The sequence below is a fragment of the Rana temporaria genome, chromosome 2 (assembly GCF_905171775.1).
Source record: "Rana temporaria chromosome 2, aRanTem1.1, whole genome shotgun sequence".
NCBI lineage: Eukaryota > Metazoa > Chordata > Amphibia > Anura > Ranidae > Rana > Rana temporaria.
Genome location: NC_053490.1, coordinates 71,219,568 through 71,235,855, shown reverse-complemented (window position 1 = coordinate 71,235,855; position 16,288 = coordinate 71,219,568). Strand labels below are relative to the sequence as shown.

Sequence of the window (16,288 nt, the reverse complement as noted above, 5' to 3'; positions counted from 1 at the left end):
ATATTCGATGAAATTGCAGAGATCTTGCTAAAAGCTATCATTTTTGTTCCAAGGCCATTTTTAATGTACTTTTTGTTTTTATTCATTTTCAAACTATAAATAACGTTGATTTGTGCAGCAAATAAATCCAGTGTAGCTAAATGTAAGCTCAAGTTGGAGAAAAAAGAAACACCAGTGCACTTGATATATTTCATGATTTCATCATAAAGAGTACCAGTCTAAGGAAGGAAAAGCTATGTAAAAATGCTGTTACCACTGCCTACAGTGTGCACTGGTGTATTTTTATTTATTATTGATTTTTTTTATGAGGTGTTTATTTATGATTTTGCATAAACATTTAAATAGAATTATTACAAAAATAGAAAAAGATTATCCACTTAAGCCCCGGACCTTTAGGCAGCTTAATGCCCAGGCCAGGTTTTGCGATTCGGCACTGCGTCACTTTAACAGACAATTGCGCGGTCGTGCGACGTGGCTCCCAAACAAAATTGGCGTCCTTTTTTCCCCACAAATAGAGCTTTCTTTTGGTGGTATTTGATCACCTCTGCGGTTTTTATTTTTTGCTCTATAAACAAAAATAAAGCGAAAATTTTGAAAAAAATTCAATATTTTTTACTTTTTGTTATAATAAATATCCCCCAAAAACATATATAAAAAAAAAAATTTCCCTCAGTTTAGGCCGATACGTATTCTTCGACCTATTTTTAGTAAAATAAAATCGCAATAAGCGTTTATCGATTGGTTTGCGAAAAATTTATAGCGTTTACAAAATAGGGGGTAGTTTTATTGCATTTTTATTAATTTTTTTTTTTTTTTACTACTAATGGCGGCGATCAGGGATTTTTTTTCATGACTGCGACATTATGGCGGACACTTCGGACAATTTTGACACATTTTTGGGACCATTGTCATTTTCACAGCAAAAAATGCATTTAAATTGCATTCTTTATTGTGAAAATGACAGTTGCAGTTTGGGAGTTAACCACAGGGGGCGCTGTAGGAGTTAGGGTACACCTAGTGTGTGTTTACAACTGTAGGGGGGTGTGGCTGTAGGACTGACGTCATCGATCGAGTCTCCCTTATATAAGGGATCACTCGATCGATACGCCGCCACAGTGAAGCACGGGGAAGCCGTGTTTACACACGGCTCTCCCCGTTCTTCAGCTCCGGGGAGCGATCGCGAGGGGGCGGCTAGAAACTAATAGCCGCGCCCTCGTCCCAGATCGCTCCCTGCGGGTTACCGACCGCCGTATGTACCGGGAAGAGTCCCGATCGGACCCCCGACACGCGGAAAGGCAAGGACCTACATGTACGCCCATTTGCCTGTACGTGCCATATTGTGGACGTACATATACATGCGGCCGTCGGGAAGTGGTTATAGATCACATCCACAAAATGAATACAGGTCATGGGAATTACACAAAGCCGAATAAGGATATGAGACAATACAGAGTATCCATAAGCAATTGCAAACAAAATTACACACTCTCATACCAGCGCTGCTATCCCCCTCCAGAAAAAGCCTTGTTTACGCGCCGGAGGAACCAGAAGTGATGTCATGACGTCACTCTGGTCCTCCAAGGCCATATAGATGAGCGGAGGCCATCTTGCCTTAACTTATCTCTATTGCAAGCCACCGGCAGCTCCAGGTGGGCCCTGGGCTTCACCTATCGGTCAAGTAAGCCCGAAAAGCCGCAGGAGGGAGCACTTCTAAATTCGTCACATGGACCACTTTTATCTTGTAGAGAATCGCCGGCTGAAAAAACAATACCAGGGTTATGTCATATTGCTGCAGCCATAACCCTGGTAATTGTACTTGCAGGCCAGGATGTCATTTTGTCTATGGCCTGGTCGACAAGTGGTTAATATGCTGCAGAATGGTAACAAATGGCAAAAAAATCTGCTTAAGTAAGCAGCTAACACTACCTATAGACAAAGGTGGAAAAACAAGACAAACAAAAGTATAGCGCTTTAAACAAAAAAAAAAACACCCAAATGAATAATAAGTGCATCAGTGGAAAGAGATAACAATAATGAACACTAAATATAATGAATAAAAGTCTCTGATGAATAAATGCTGATCAAAACGAATTCAATGTGAAAAAATAGTGGTACTCGCAATATTCCAAATGAAGTGCAGTAAAGAAATCCACCACCGATCATTGAAAAGGAGGCTTACCAGAGGCAGTGAACCCTTATGCCGCGTACACACGATCATTTTTCGGCATGAAAAAAACATTGTTTTAAAAAAATGTCATTTAAAATGATCGTGTGTGGGCTTCACATCATTTTTCAGGTTCTGAAAAACGACAAAAAAAAATTCAAACATGCTGCATTTTTTAACGACGTTTTAAACGATGTAGTTTTTCGGGTTGTAAAAAATGATCGTGTGTGGGCTAAAACTACGTTAAAAACCCGCGCATGCTCAGAAGTTATGAGGCGGGAGCGCTCGTTCTGGTAAAACTACCATTCGTAATGGAGTAAGCACATTCATCACGCTGTAACAGACAGAAAAGCGTGAATCGTCTTTTACTAACAGAAAATCAGCTAAAGCAGCCCCAAGCGTGGCATCATCCGCATGGAACTTCCCCTTTAGAGTGCCTTTGTACGTGTTGTACGTCACCGCGCTTTGCTAGAGCATTTTTTTTTCACTATCGTGTGTGTGTAGGCAACGTCGTTTTAATGATGAAGTTGAAAAAAACTTTGTTTTTTCTAGAGGCTGAAAAACTGATTTTTTTACAACCCGAAAAATGATCGTGTGTACGCGGCATAACTCAGTGAAGGGAGTGGGCAAGGCCATCTTTGTTTAAACCAGGGGTCTCAAACTGGCGGTCCTCCAGCTGTTGTGAAACTACAAGTCCCATGAGGCATTGCAAGACTGACAGTTACAAGCATGATTCCCACAGGCAGAGGCATGATGGGACTTGTAGTTTCGCAACAGCTTGAGGGCTCCCCCCCCCCGCCAGCAGTCTCCATCCTTTCTCTTCTCTGAGTACCCCCTCAGCAAGCGGTGTGCTGAGAGGTCACTTGTGCATTCACATTCCTGAGCCAGGCTGTGTGTGTTCATAGACGCATACAGTGCACTCCCTCCTCACTGGATTCCGACTCCTTCCTCACTGGATTTGACAGACAGCAGCCGGAGCCAATGACTTCAGCTGTTCTCAGAGACTCCAGTAAATAGAGGAAGTGTGATAAAGAGCTGCAGCAGCTGGGCACAGTGGGCCAGATTCACAAAAGAGATACAACGGCGTATCTCCTGATACGCCGTCGTATCTCTGAGATACGATTGTCGTATCTATGCGCCTGATTCATAGAATCAGGTTACGCATAGATAGCCCTAAGATCCGACAGGTGTAAGTGACTTACACCGTCGGATCTTAGGCTGCAATTCTTGGCCGGCCGCTAGGTGGCGATTCCATTGCGGTCTGCGTAGAATATGCAAATGACTAGTTACGCCGATTCACAAACGTCCGCTTTGCCCGTCGCTGTAACTTTACGTTGTTTTTGTAGAGATACGCCGCGTAAAACTAAAGCTTCCCTCTAGGTGGTCTAGCCAATGTTAAGTATGACCGTCGTTCCCGCGTCGAAATTTTAAATTTCACGTCGTTTGCGTAAGTCGTCCGTGAATGGACGCCATTTACGTTAACGTCGAAACCAATGACGTCCTTGCGACGTCATTTAGCGCAATGCACGTCGGAAAATTTTAAGGAAGGAGCTTGCGCAGTACATTCGGCGCGGGAACGCGCCAAATTTAAATGGTCCCCGCCCCATTTGAATTAGGCGGGCTTGCGCCGGGCGCTACGCCGCCGCAAGTTTACAGGCAAGTGCTTTGTGAATCAAGCACTTACGCTGAAAACTTGCGGCAGTGTAACGTAAATGTAATACGTTACGCCACCGCAGCGTAGGGCGATTCTACGTGAATCTGGCCCAGTGTTTTTTAGCAGTAAATACATTACATTTAAAAAAAAAAACACGTTAATTGTGATTTGATTGAGACATTATTCATTTTTAGACTTATTTAAGGTGCATTAAACCAACACTGTCATCTTGGCCCTTCAGGGCAAAGTGACCATGTCTGTGGAAAGCCTATCCCCAGCCTATTCCCAGCTGCTTTATACTCCTCACTCCTGTGCTCTAAAATGCTCAACTCTGGAGCTTGTAGGAAACAGTGACCTCAACCCCACCATCATATAAAACTGCATCATGAGAGGAGGCCACATGCTCCCCCACACACAGAAGAACTGGGTAATTTGCAGTGGTGGCCAAAGAAGAAGAGGGCAGTGCTGGAGAGGTAAGACTAAAGTGGTCAGGGGCTGGGCTTTACACAAACACTGTCACTTTGCTTTAAATAGCCAATAAGTGACAGTGTAGTTTTGTTATGTATAACAGATTTACACACCCCCCGTACCTTGAACAGATTTTGGATATTTCTCTTTTACGAACATAAAACTGATCTGGCAGAATGAGAAGTACTATGGGCCAGATTCACAAAAGAAATACGACAGCGTATCTCCTGATACGCCGTCGTAGCTCTGTTTCTATCTATGCGACTGATTCATAGAACCAGTTACGCATAGATATCCATAAGATCCGACAGGTGTAATTGTTTTACACTGTCGGATCTTAAGATGCAATACCGCGGCCGCCGCTGGGGGGAGTTCGCGTCGTAAACCAGCGTGGGGTATGCAAATTAGGAGTTACGGCGATCCCCGACGGTTTTTCGCATTCACTACGTTGCCGCTAGTCTAGTTTCCCGTCGCAAAGTTAGTCGTTTTTTTTGGTGCCTTAACTTTACACAGCAATCGTATTGCTGTGTAAAGTATGCCCGTCGTTCCCGCGTCGAAATTTAAAAAATAACGTTGTTTGCATAAGCTGTCCGGGAATACGGAATTACGCTACGTGCGTCGCCGTTCAAAAAAATGACTTAGTGCTTACTCTTGGACCTAAACTTTTTAGTATGAGCGTGCTCCGAATCCCCTTAAAACAGAAGCTGTATACTTTCATACTATCAGAGAGATGTGGGTTTGTTCAAGACTTATATACTCTGGGTAGTTGAGAAGTGTTTGAAGGACATTTTGACTAACCCTTCAACATTTTATCTTGTTGGCAGATACACATTGGATGAATTTGGAACAGCAAGGAGGAGTGCCGTGGTGCGTGGATTTATTGATGCACTCACCAGAGGTGGGCCTGGTGGAACCCCCAGACCTATTGAGATGCATTCTCATGATCCATTGAGGTATTTGAAGAATATCGTTACTATCAACAAACATGTATACCTGCATTCAAATCATGATGTGATACAATACATACTAGCTTTTCGAAAATCTCAGCGCAAGCCCACCTTCAATTACTCGAAAGTTTTGCCCTTCTCCTCCAAAAACGCACATTGGCCCGGATTCAAGAAGCAATTGCGCCTGTGTAACCATAGTTACACAGCGCAATTGCTCAATTGCCCCGGCGTAACGAATGCTCCTGATTCAGGAACCTTGTTACGCCGACTGCAGCCTAAGATATGCGCGGCATAAGGCTCTTATGCCTGCATATCTTAGGCTGCATTCTTGCGATGGCCGCTAGGTGGCGTTCCCGTTGTGCTCTGCGTATAGTATGCAAATTGCATACTAACGCCGATTCACAACGTTACGCGAGCCCTGCGTACGCAGTTTACGTCTTTTTCGTACGGCGGTTTTCGCGTAAGGCTGCCCCTGCTATTAGGGGCAGCCAATGTTACGTATACCCGTCGTTCCCACGTTGCGAAATTTAAAATTTACGTAGTTTGCGTAAGTGATTCGTGAATGGCGCTGGACGCCATTCACGTTCACTTTGAAGCAAATGACGTCCTTGCGACGTCATTTGCCGCAATGCACGTCGGGAAAGTTTCCCGACGGAGCATGCGCTCTACGATCGGCGTAAATCAAGGGCAGCGCGGTAAATTTGCGGGGGCGCAGGGCAAAAATTTCTACCTGAATCCGGGCCATTACCTATAGCACACCGAATTCTGTGAAAGGGAGTGTTAGCTAAAGGTGAAACAAAGAGAGAGATGGACAACTGGTAGATTGATAGGTGAGCAGAAGGTAGAGAATGCCAGTGAATAGGATCTAGGGAAAACATGGCAAGATCTTTGTCACATGTTGTATGTTTGATGTAGAGTGTAACTATTTTTTCCTCTATTAAAAAAGGTATGTTGGGGATATGTTGGCGTGGCTTCATCAGGCTACTGCATCAGAGAAGGAGCACTTGGAATCTCTTCTGAAGCAAGTCAACATCCAAGGTGAGACTGAAAATACTTAAATACTTTGGCCCAGATTCACAAAAGAGATACAACGGCGTATCTCCTGATACGCCGTCGTATCTCTGTTTTAGGGTCTTCCTAACTATGCGACTGATTCATAGAATCAGTTACGCATAGTTAGCCCTAAGATCCGACAGGTGTAATTGAATTACACTGTCGGATCTTAGGATGCAATACCTCGGCCGCCGTTGGGGGGAGTTTGCGTCGTAAACCAGCGTCGGTATGCAAATTAGTAGTTACCGCGATCCACGATGGTTTTTCGCGTTCGCTATGTCGCTGCTAGTCTAGTTTCCCGTCGCAAAGTTAGTCGTCGTTTTAGCTGCCCTAACTTTACACAGCAGACGTATGTGCTGTATAAAGTATGGGCGTCGTTCCCGCGTCGAAATTTAATTTTTTTTTGTTCTTGCGTAAGACGTCCGGGAATACGAAAGTACGCTATGCAGGTCGCCGTTCGAAAAAATGACGTCACTTCGCGCAAAGCACGGCGGGAATTTCAAAACGGAGCATGCGCAGTAGGTCCGGCGCGGGAGCGCGCCTAATTTAAATGGCACACGCCCCTTTGAATTACGCGGGCTTACGCCGGAGGCCGCCGGCGTAAGTTTTCACGCAAGTGCTTTTTGAATCAGGCACTTGCGATGAAAACTTGCGGCAGTGTAACGTATCTACGATACGTTACGCCACCGCGATTCTACGTGAATCTGGCCCATAGTTTTCTGTCGTTCTGGGTAGAGTGAGGAAGGGTTCGGCTCTCTCTGTCAGGTCCAAATGTCTGTCTGTGTTCCCTATTGGAATATTTCAGCATTAAGAGAGGTTTGCTGATAACCTGTTTACACTGTGATTAGCTGTGATTAGACACAGCTGGTCACATGGTAAAGAGCCGCTGTGATTGGCTCTTTCCCCCCCCCGAAAGACGAAGGATCCCTGTCAAAGCTTGCTGCAGGGGGCACACAGGAAGCGCAATCACGGGAGGACATCAATAGACGCCCTCCCAGCAATGTTAGTCTACGCTGTAGCCGTCATTTTCCTATAGCCTAGACGGGAGGTGGTTAAGTGATCCACATGCAAATGTGTAAAAGTATCCCTTTATGCACCTTACCAGATTGGTGCTGCCTAAATCACTTTCCAAATAAATCATCAACTTCCAACAGTTGCCCTTCTTCACGTCATCTTCTTTCCAGGGCTCCCATGCAAAAGATATCATGCAAAGGCCAAGTGCAGTAAATCCTTATAAAAATCATATTTATTTAAAATCTATGAACATTTGGTGAAAAAACATTTTGTTACCATTACTAAAATGGCCACTGCGGCACTTCCAATGCGCGTAAACCACGTCACTTCCAACTTGTTTCGTTGTCAAGACTTCTTCCCAGGATGAGAACATCATACTTTCCTGCTCCATACAATGGTTTTTGCACTGAGCTGCCCCATCCTTCTCTTCTGGGGTCCCCCACCAGCGCTCCTGGCTCCTCCCTACTGCTGAGTACCGCCATAGCAAATCGCTTCCTATGGGGGCACTTGTGCTGGCCTGTTTACATCTATTCACACACACAGCCCGGCTCAGCTCCATCTCCTGCTCTCTGTTTAGAGGTTTTAAATGACAGCAGCAGGAGCCAATGCATAGGATGGCATTAAGATAAAAAAATAAACTTTTACAACCACTTTAATTAACCACTTCCCGCCCGGCCTATGGCCGATTTACGTCCGGGAAGTGGTTTTGAAATCCTGACTGGACGTCCATGGACGTCCTGCAGGATTTAATGCCGCGCGCGCCTGTGGAGGCGTGCAGCGCGGCGATCGGTGATGTGGGGTGTCAGTCTGACACCCTGCATCTCCGATCTCGGTAAAGAGCCTCCGGCGGAGACTCTTTACCACGTGACCAGCCGTGTCCAACCACGGCTGATCATGATGTAAACAGGAAGAGCCGTTGATGGCTCTTCCTCACTCGCGTCTGACAGACGCGAGTAGAGGAGAGCCGATTGGCGGCTCTCCTGACAGGGAAGGGCAAATAAATAAAAAAAAAGGATTGAAAAAAAAAAAAAAGCTTTTAAAAAAAAAACATGCCAATCAGTGCCCACAAATAACTGGCAACATGGGTAGATCAGTGCTGCCCCACAGTGTCCATCAGTGCCACCCCAGTGTCCATCAGTGCCACCCCAGTGTCCATCAGTGCCACCCCACAGTGTCCATCAGTGCCACCCCACAGTGCCCATCCATGCCCAGTGCCCACCTATCAGTGCCCATCTGTGACACCCATAAATATCCATCAGTGCCACCCATGAGTGCCCATCTGTGCTGCCCATGAGTGCCCATCTGTGCTGCCCATGAGTGCCCATCTGTGCTGCCCATGAGTGCCCATCAGTGCCGCCCATGTGTGCCCATCAGTGCCGCCCATGTGTGCCCATCAGTGCCGCCCATGTGTGCCCATCAGTGCCGCCTATGTGTGCCCATCAGTGCCGCCTATGTGTGCCCATCAGTGCCGCCTATGTGTGCCCATCAGTGCCGCATACCAGCGCCGCCAATCAGTGCCACCTCATCTGTGCCCGTCAGTACTACCTCATCGGTGCCCATCAGTGCCGCCATATCAGTGCCCGTAATTGAAAGAGAAAACGTACTTATTTACAATAAAATTAACAGAAAAAAATAAAAACATATTTTTTTTTTTAAATTTTCAGTCTTTTTTTAGTTGTAGCGCAAAAAAAAAAAATCGCAGAGGTGATCAAATACCACCAAAAGAAAGCTCTATTTGTGGGGAAAAAAGGACGCCAATTTTGTTTGGGAGCCACGTCGCACGACCGCGCAATTGCCATTCAAAGTGCGACATTGCTGAAAATTGGCTTCTGCGGGAAGGTGCGTAAGTGCCTGGTATGGAAGTGGTTAAATACTATCACGCTACACATCTCTGTCATATAATATCTGTGTCACCTTGCTGTGCTCAAAATCGTTGGACAGAGATAGAACATGGCCAATTGTTTCCAGCACACCTTATCTCTTTGATATGGTCTAATAATGACAAACGCTCTTCCTCCCTAAACTGTCACTTTCTGCCACCTGTAGCCTTTACATTACAGATATGGAAGAAATCTCAATTGTTTTACTCCTACTTACATTTTAAAGGTTATTTCTTAAAGGTGATGAGACGGTAAGCATGCCCATAGTTTTGTCTCCCTGTCCTTCCCCAGATTTTCTTTCTGCTGGCAGCGGCATTTGGCAACTGTCATTTCTCTGTTTTTGTTTCAGTTGCTTATTCAGTTGTGTGTCTGGAGCTGATTGGCCAGTAGGATTTTTAATGTCTCTGTCTCATTTTTTGTAGGAGTTGAGGATAATATCCAGGAAGTAGTCGGACATATCACTGAGGGTGTCTGCAGACCACTGAAGGTGAATAATTGCTGAATCGCCTTTTACAAACCTCAATTATATGTTTTTCTTAAAAAAAGATCATTTATAATTCCAGTAATATACAGTGGGGTGGATTCAGGTAGGGGCGCGCAAAACTGCGGCGGCGTAATGTATGACACTTACGTTACGCGGCCGCAAGTTTTACTGGCAAGTGCTTGATTCACAAAGCACTTGCCTGTAAAGTTGCGGCGGCGTAGCGTAAAAGGGGCCGGCGTAAGCGTGCGTAATTCAAATGATCCCGTAGGGGGCGTGGATCATTTAAATTAGGTGCGTTCCCGCGCCGAACGTACTGCGCATGCGCCGTCCCTAAAATTTCCCGACGTGCATTGCGGTAATTGACGTTGCAAGGATGGCATTGGTATCGACGTGCACGTAAATGACGAAGAGGTCCTGCGTGACCTCGAAACGTTGCTTTTTGGATCGCTATTATGCATTAAATTTTTGGAAGTTTTTTCAATGATCCTTGGTGTGCTGGCGAATATGTGTACATAACAGCGCCATTCATGGACGACTTACGCAAACAACGTAAAAATTTCAAATCGCGACGCGGGAACGACGTCCATACTTAACATTGGCTGCGCCTTCTAATAGCAGGAGCAGCCTTACGACGAAAACGACGTAAAAAACTACCGCCGGGCGCACGTACGTTCGTGAATCGGCGGAAGTATGTAATTTGCATACTCTACGCTGACATTTATGGGAGCGCCACCTAGCGGCCATCGTCAGAATGCACCCTAAGATACGACGGCGTAAGAGACTTATGCCAGTCGTATCTTAGGCTAAAGTCGGCGTATCTAGCTTTCTGAATACAGACAGTAGATACGCCGGCGCTACTTAGCAATTACGCTGCGTATCTATGGATACGCCGGCGTAATTGCTCTCTGAATCTACCCCAGTGTGCCCAGTGACACACATTGAACAAAAGTGGACACATTTCTGCTATTAGGAAAAGCAGGATGTTGTTACATCTGGGTAGGCATTTGTATACAGGATTGCAAATCTAGCTTCTGAATGTAAAGCTGAATTTGCACATAGCTTTCACAGTTGCTGTACAGGGATTACTAGACAGTTGTCATGTGAGAGGGAACAATAACGAGTCTACAGCCATCCCTATACACGCGTAATGTTAAAAGGGATTGCAAGAAGAATGGCATGGGCCACCTTAATATCGTATCTCAACCTGCAAGGTCACTCCCAAGTGCTGCTTGTAGGTCATATTACCTTGGAAGGCACTTTGGAGCCAGAAGCAGCGTACAGACACAAGATCTAAGGAGAATGATTGGCATTTTACACCCACTTCTGCCACTTGTAAATGTGGCAGCCCGCCTGTGTCCATCGATGCAGCCCGCCTGTGTCCATCGATGCAGCCCGCCCATGCAGGGGAAGAGAGAGGAGAGCAGGCAGCTGTATTAATGGAGAGGGCGGACATCGCTGTAACAACTTATATTTCAATTTCCGCGTGTTCCCCACACTCGCTGTCACATACAGCCCCGCCTCCTGGCCCCCGATACTTTGTTAGACAGGTCACCCATCCAATCCCGGGACCTGTGATGTATATCACAGTCTCCAGGCCAGGAGGAGGGGATATGTGCGACGGTGAACAGTGGGAACACACAGCAATTGAAATGTAAGCTGTTACAGCAATGTCCCCACTCTTTGACAATCCGGCCGCCTGCTCTCCTCTCTCTTCCCCTTTGCGAACACTGGGAGAACGGCTCCCATTCAATCCTGCATGCTAGTGATGCTTACCCCCCCCCCCCCTCCCAGGCAGCCCCGCCAGCCCTCATTTTCCACTTGCAAAATGCGAGGGGGAAATTTGAGGGCTGCTGATGATTTTGCACTATTCCTCCCAATGACACCAATGATGGGGAACCATTTTTTCCACCAATATAAATTATGGGACACTATTTCTCCTCTTTCTGGCCACAGGCGCTATGTATTTTTTTACTCTTACTGACCACCAAGCCTGAAAGGGGTTGTAAAGGTTTGTTTTTTATTTTCTAAATAGGTTCCTTTAACCACTTAAGCCCCGGACCTTTAGGCAGCTAAATGCCCAGGCCATGTTTTGCGATTCGGCACTGCGTCGCTTTAACAGACAATTACGCAGTCGTGCTACGTGGCTCCCAAACAAAATTGGCGTCCTTTTTTTTCCCCACAAATAGAGCTTTCTTTTGGTGGTATTTGATCACCTCTGCGGTTTTTATTTTTTGCGCTATAAACAAAAATAGAGCGACAATTTTGAAAAAAAATTCAATATTTTTTACTTTTTGCTATAATAAATATCCCCAAAAACATATATAAAAACGTTTTTTTTCCTCAGTTTAGGCCGATACGTATTCTTCTACCTATTTTTGGTAAAAATAATCACAATAAGCGTTTATCGATTGGTTTGCGCAAAATTTATTGCGTTTACAAAATAGGGGATAGTTTTATTGGATTTTTAATTTTTTTTATTTTTTTAATTTTTTTACTACTAATGGCGGCGATCGCCGATTTTTTTCGTGACTGCGACATTATGGCGGACACTTCGGACAATTTTGACACATTTTTGGGACCATTGTCATTTTCACAGCAAGAAATGCATTTACATTGCATTGTTTATTGTGAAAATTACATTTGCAGTTTGGGAGTTAACCACAGGGGGCGCTGAAGGAGTTATGTTTCACCTAGTGTGTGTTTACAACTGTAGGGGGGTGTGGCTGTAGGTCTGACGTTAGTCAGAACAGCTTACTGAGGAGGAACAGGAAGTGAACAATTCAGACAAAGAAAAAAAAATTAAGAAGGGAAATGGAAGGAAAAGGTAAGTGAATCAACAATGCACTAGTTTAAAGGAACCGATTTAGAAAATAAAAAACAAACCTTTATAACCCCTTGAAGCATTATTGACATAATTAACTATAGGACCTAACTTACATATTTTATTCTGGGGCATTTTCTACTCCCAATGAGTCCAGCCCTTTTAATGTCTGAAGGACTGTAAACTGGCCTTTTGTTTAGAAAGTTTGGAGACCCCTGTTCTAGAGAAAATAAATTAGCATACATTATTTCCAAGGTACTTATTTCCAATCATTCCCATTGGTGCTACAGCTTGTGTTTCCAGGCTTTTGGCACAGGCTTGCTTTGAGTAATCTCTCCAGTCTTTGAGGAGTAGGTGTAATATGGCTGCATACAATAGGGACTCCAGATATTTGTTTTCTGCAAAACAAAATATTTTGCAGGTTTACTATGGCTACTATAAGTGCAGTTACTAGGATAATTCTTAGAATCAAAATTAATCTTTTATTGATATCCCTGCAGGAAACTAAAACCTGATTGGTTGTTCAGGGTGACTGCACTTTGCAGATCATTGTTATACCATGCATATTGGATAAACCTATATTGTCAATGAAACAAGGGCATGCGTTTGAAGAAGCAATACTGGCATCCACAAAGCAGGAAAGCAATATGCCAAATGTGTTTTTTTATTTATTTTTTCATAAAAAAATAATTAAAAAAAATTAACGCATAATCAACTGGACTGAATTGATGACAATTCCGTAAAATCTTGGTTTATCCCAAAAGGTGGTAGCCTAATTTGTCACCTATCTGCAATGAAAGCAGATTTTTGTATTTTATTCAGGTGTTAAGGAAGTAATAGTTTAAAGCGGAGTTCCGGCCACAATTTCACTTTTTAAATATAAATACCCCTGTAATACACAAGCTTAATGTATTCTAGTAAAGTTAGTCTGTAAACTAAGGTCCGTTTTGTTAGGTTGTTACAGCATTTAGAGACTTTATAAAATAGAAATTGACTGGGGCCATCTTAAGTGTGGGCATCATGAAGCCATGGATTTCAGCCTTGCAAATCTTGCACATGCTCAGTGCTGCACAAGCAGTATCAGATCAGGTTTCAGCACCTGTGCTGTCCAAGTCACATGATTCTTTGAGACTGGGGAGTGCACAGACTCCTGGAAAGTTACACCCACTACATTCCCAGGAGTCTGTACGGTGTAGGTTAGGAAGCATTAAGCACCTAGGTGCAGGAAGTGGGAAGATTAACTATTCTGCCTAGCAACAACACTTTGAAGGCATCTAAAAAAAAAAAAAAAAAATTCGTAAAGGATTAATGACATTTTTTTAAAACTACTGATGTAATGTTATACTTATGGGTGGAACTCCACTTTAAAGGGGTTGTAAAGGAAACAGTTGTTTTTTCATAATAAGCATCCTTTACCTGCAGACATTCCTCTTTTCACTTCCTCATTGTTCGTTTTTGCTCAGAAGTTGCTCTATTTCTTCTCTGTTCTGTTCACTTTTTGCTTGTCTGATTTTACTGACCACCGTGACTGGAGGCTTTACTGCGGTGGTCAGTAACGTGCTCACCCCCTCCTGGGAGCTACATCTGTGCGGCAGGACGCTCTCTACGTGTTAGAGACCTCAAGAAGGTTTGAATTACTGGGCGTGCCACAATGCATACTGGGAAATGTAGTTCTTACATGAACGAACGATGCAAACCAGGAAGTGAATGAGAGAACAAAAACTAGAATGCCGGAGGGGATATAGATGAAGGAATTTACTAGGTAATTACCGTATTTATCGGGGTATAGCGCGCTCCCGCGTATAGCGCGCACCCCTAAAGTTGCCCGAATTCCTTTGGAAAAAAAAGATGTTTTGTACTTACAGTTTTGGTGTCTTGCGCGGCGTCCATCGGCGGCCTCGCCGGGTCCGGCGTCCGTCTGCGGCTTCGGGTATCCTCTTAGTCGGGTCCGGCGTCCTTCTGCGGTGTCCTCGCGTCCTCCCCGCTCGTTTCCCGCGCCGAGTTTGAATACTGCGCCGGCATATACCGAGCGCAGTACACTCGTGTATCGTCGGGCAGGCTCGGCAACTGTCGCGCTGACGTCCTGTACGCTCAGGACGTCAGTGCGAGAGGCGCCGAGACTGCCCGAAGATACACGAGTGTACTGTGCTCGGTATATGCCGGCGCAGTATTCAAACTCGTGGCGGGAAAGCGGGTATCGGCAATTATCGCGCACACACGATTTTGCCCTGATTTTTCAGGGCAAAATAGTGCGCGGTATACGCCGATTAAATACGGTACTTGTTTTTTAACAGGATCATTACACTATTCTGTCTGTCTACCTTGCAGACATTAATTTTAGGCAATTCTTTTTTTTCCTTTACAACTCCTTTAAGACTCCTATCGCAAACAGAACATACGCATTTTCCCATCATTTTAGTATTGCTGACCAGGGGACAAGTGAAAACAAAGTTGTTCCTTTCGAAATGTTTCAAAGCTATTACTTTGAAAACACCAGAAGGCCACATTCTAATGCTATCGTCGCTGGTCAAACTGTCATTTCTGCGTATCCAGTTTAATTAAAGTATGATAACATAGTCACATCCAAGGTTATGTTTTTGTGTATAGAAATAGGATGGTTTACATCGCTGTGGGAATGTTCATTTAAAAGAATGTAGCTTTAACACACCCAATGGTTTTAGCTTTGTTGTGGGCTTAATCTGGTGGGCAGAAGCTTTTTCATACTTCATATAATTTGGCTTAGTGCTCCCTGTTGTCAGCTTGTGTGCCATGTTCAAGTATGATTTAAAAGCTAGCACTGAGATAAATATTGAACACTGATAATATTACCACTTCAATTACATTAAAACTGGCAAAAGAAAAATCCTCCCTTTTTAGTGGGGCTCCCCCTGCAAAGGTTAAAGCGGAGTTCCGGCCACAATTTCACTTTTTAAATATAAATACCCCTGTAATACACAAGCTTAATGTATTCTAGTAAAGTTAGTCTGTAAACTAAGGTCCGTTTTGTTAGGTTGTTACAGCATTTAGACACTTTATAAAATAGAAATTGACTGGGGCCATCTTAAGTGTGGGCATCATGAAGCCAGACTGTATGGCCCCGTACACACGAAAGGATCTATCCGCTGGAATTGATCTGCGGATCAGTTCCAGCGGATAGATCCGCTGGTGTGTACAACCCAGCGGATATTTTTCCGCTGATTTTTTTCGGGCCGACCGATTTCCAGCGGATAAAAATTTCTTAGCATGCTAAGAAATCTATCCGCTGGAATCGGCTCCAGCGGATCGATCCGTCCGAACCCATCCCCTTGCATGCGTCGTAATGATTCGACGCATGCGTGGAATTCCTTATATGACAGCGTCGCCGCGTCATCATCGCGGCGACGGCGCGACACGTCATCGCGATGGGAATTCGGCGCGGATTTCGATCCGATGGTATGGACACTCCATCGGATCAAAATCCTGAGAGGATTTATCCGCGGAAACGGTCCGGAGGACCGTATCCGCGGATAAATCCTCTCGTGTGTACCCGGCATAAGACTTCCTGGATTTTAGCCTTGCAAAACTCGCACATGCTCAGTGCTGCACAAGCAGTGTCAGATCAGGTTTCAGCACCTGTGCGGTCCAAGTCACATGATTCTTTGAGACTGGGGAGTGCACAGACTCATGGAAAGTTACACCCACTACATTCCCAGGAGTCTGTGCAGTGTAGGTTAGGAAGCATTAAGCACCTAGGTGCAGGAAGTGGGAAGATTAACTATTCTGCCTAGCAACAACACTTTGAAGGCATCTAAAAAAAAAAAAAA

The 16,288-nt window shown here is 44.7% G+C and overlaps 1 protein-coding gene across 2 annotated transcripts in view; it reads left to right on the top strand.

Annotated features, from left to right (window-relative positions):
- The window catches only part of COG6 (component of oligomeric golgi complex 6), a 195,289-nt gene that overhangs the window by 128,304 nt on the left and 50,697 nt on the right, over positions 1–16,288 (top strand). For both annotated transcript variants that reach the window (XM_040340358.1, XM_040340359.1), the window contains exons 9-11: positions 5,111–5,239; positions 6,180–6,271; positions 9,603–9,667. In XM_040340358.1, the coding sequence (XP_040196292.1) occupies positions 5,111–5,239; positions 6,180–6,271; positions 9,603–9,667 (286 nt within the window). The remainder of the gene's footprint in view (positions 1–5,110; positions 5,240–6,179; positions 6,272–9,602; positions 9,668–16,288) is intronic.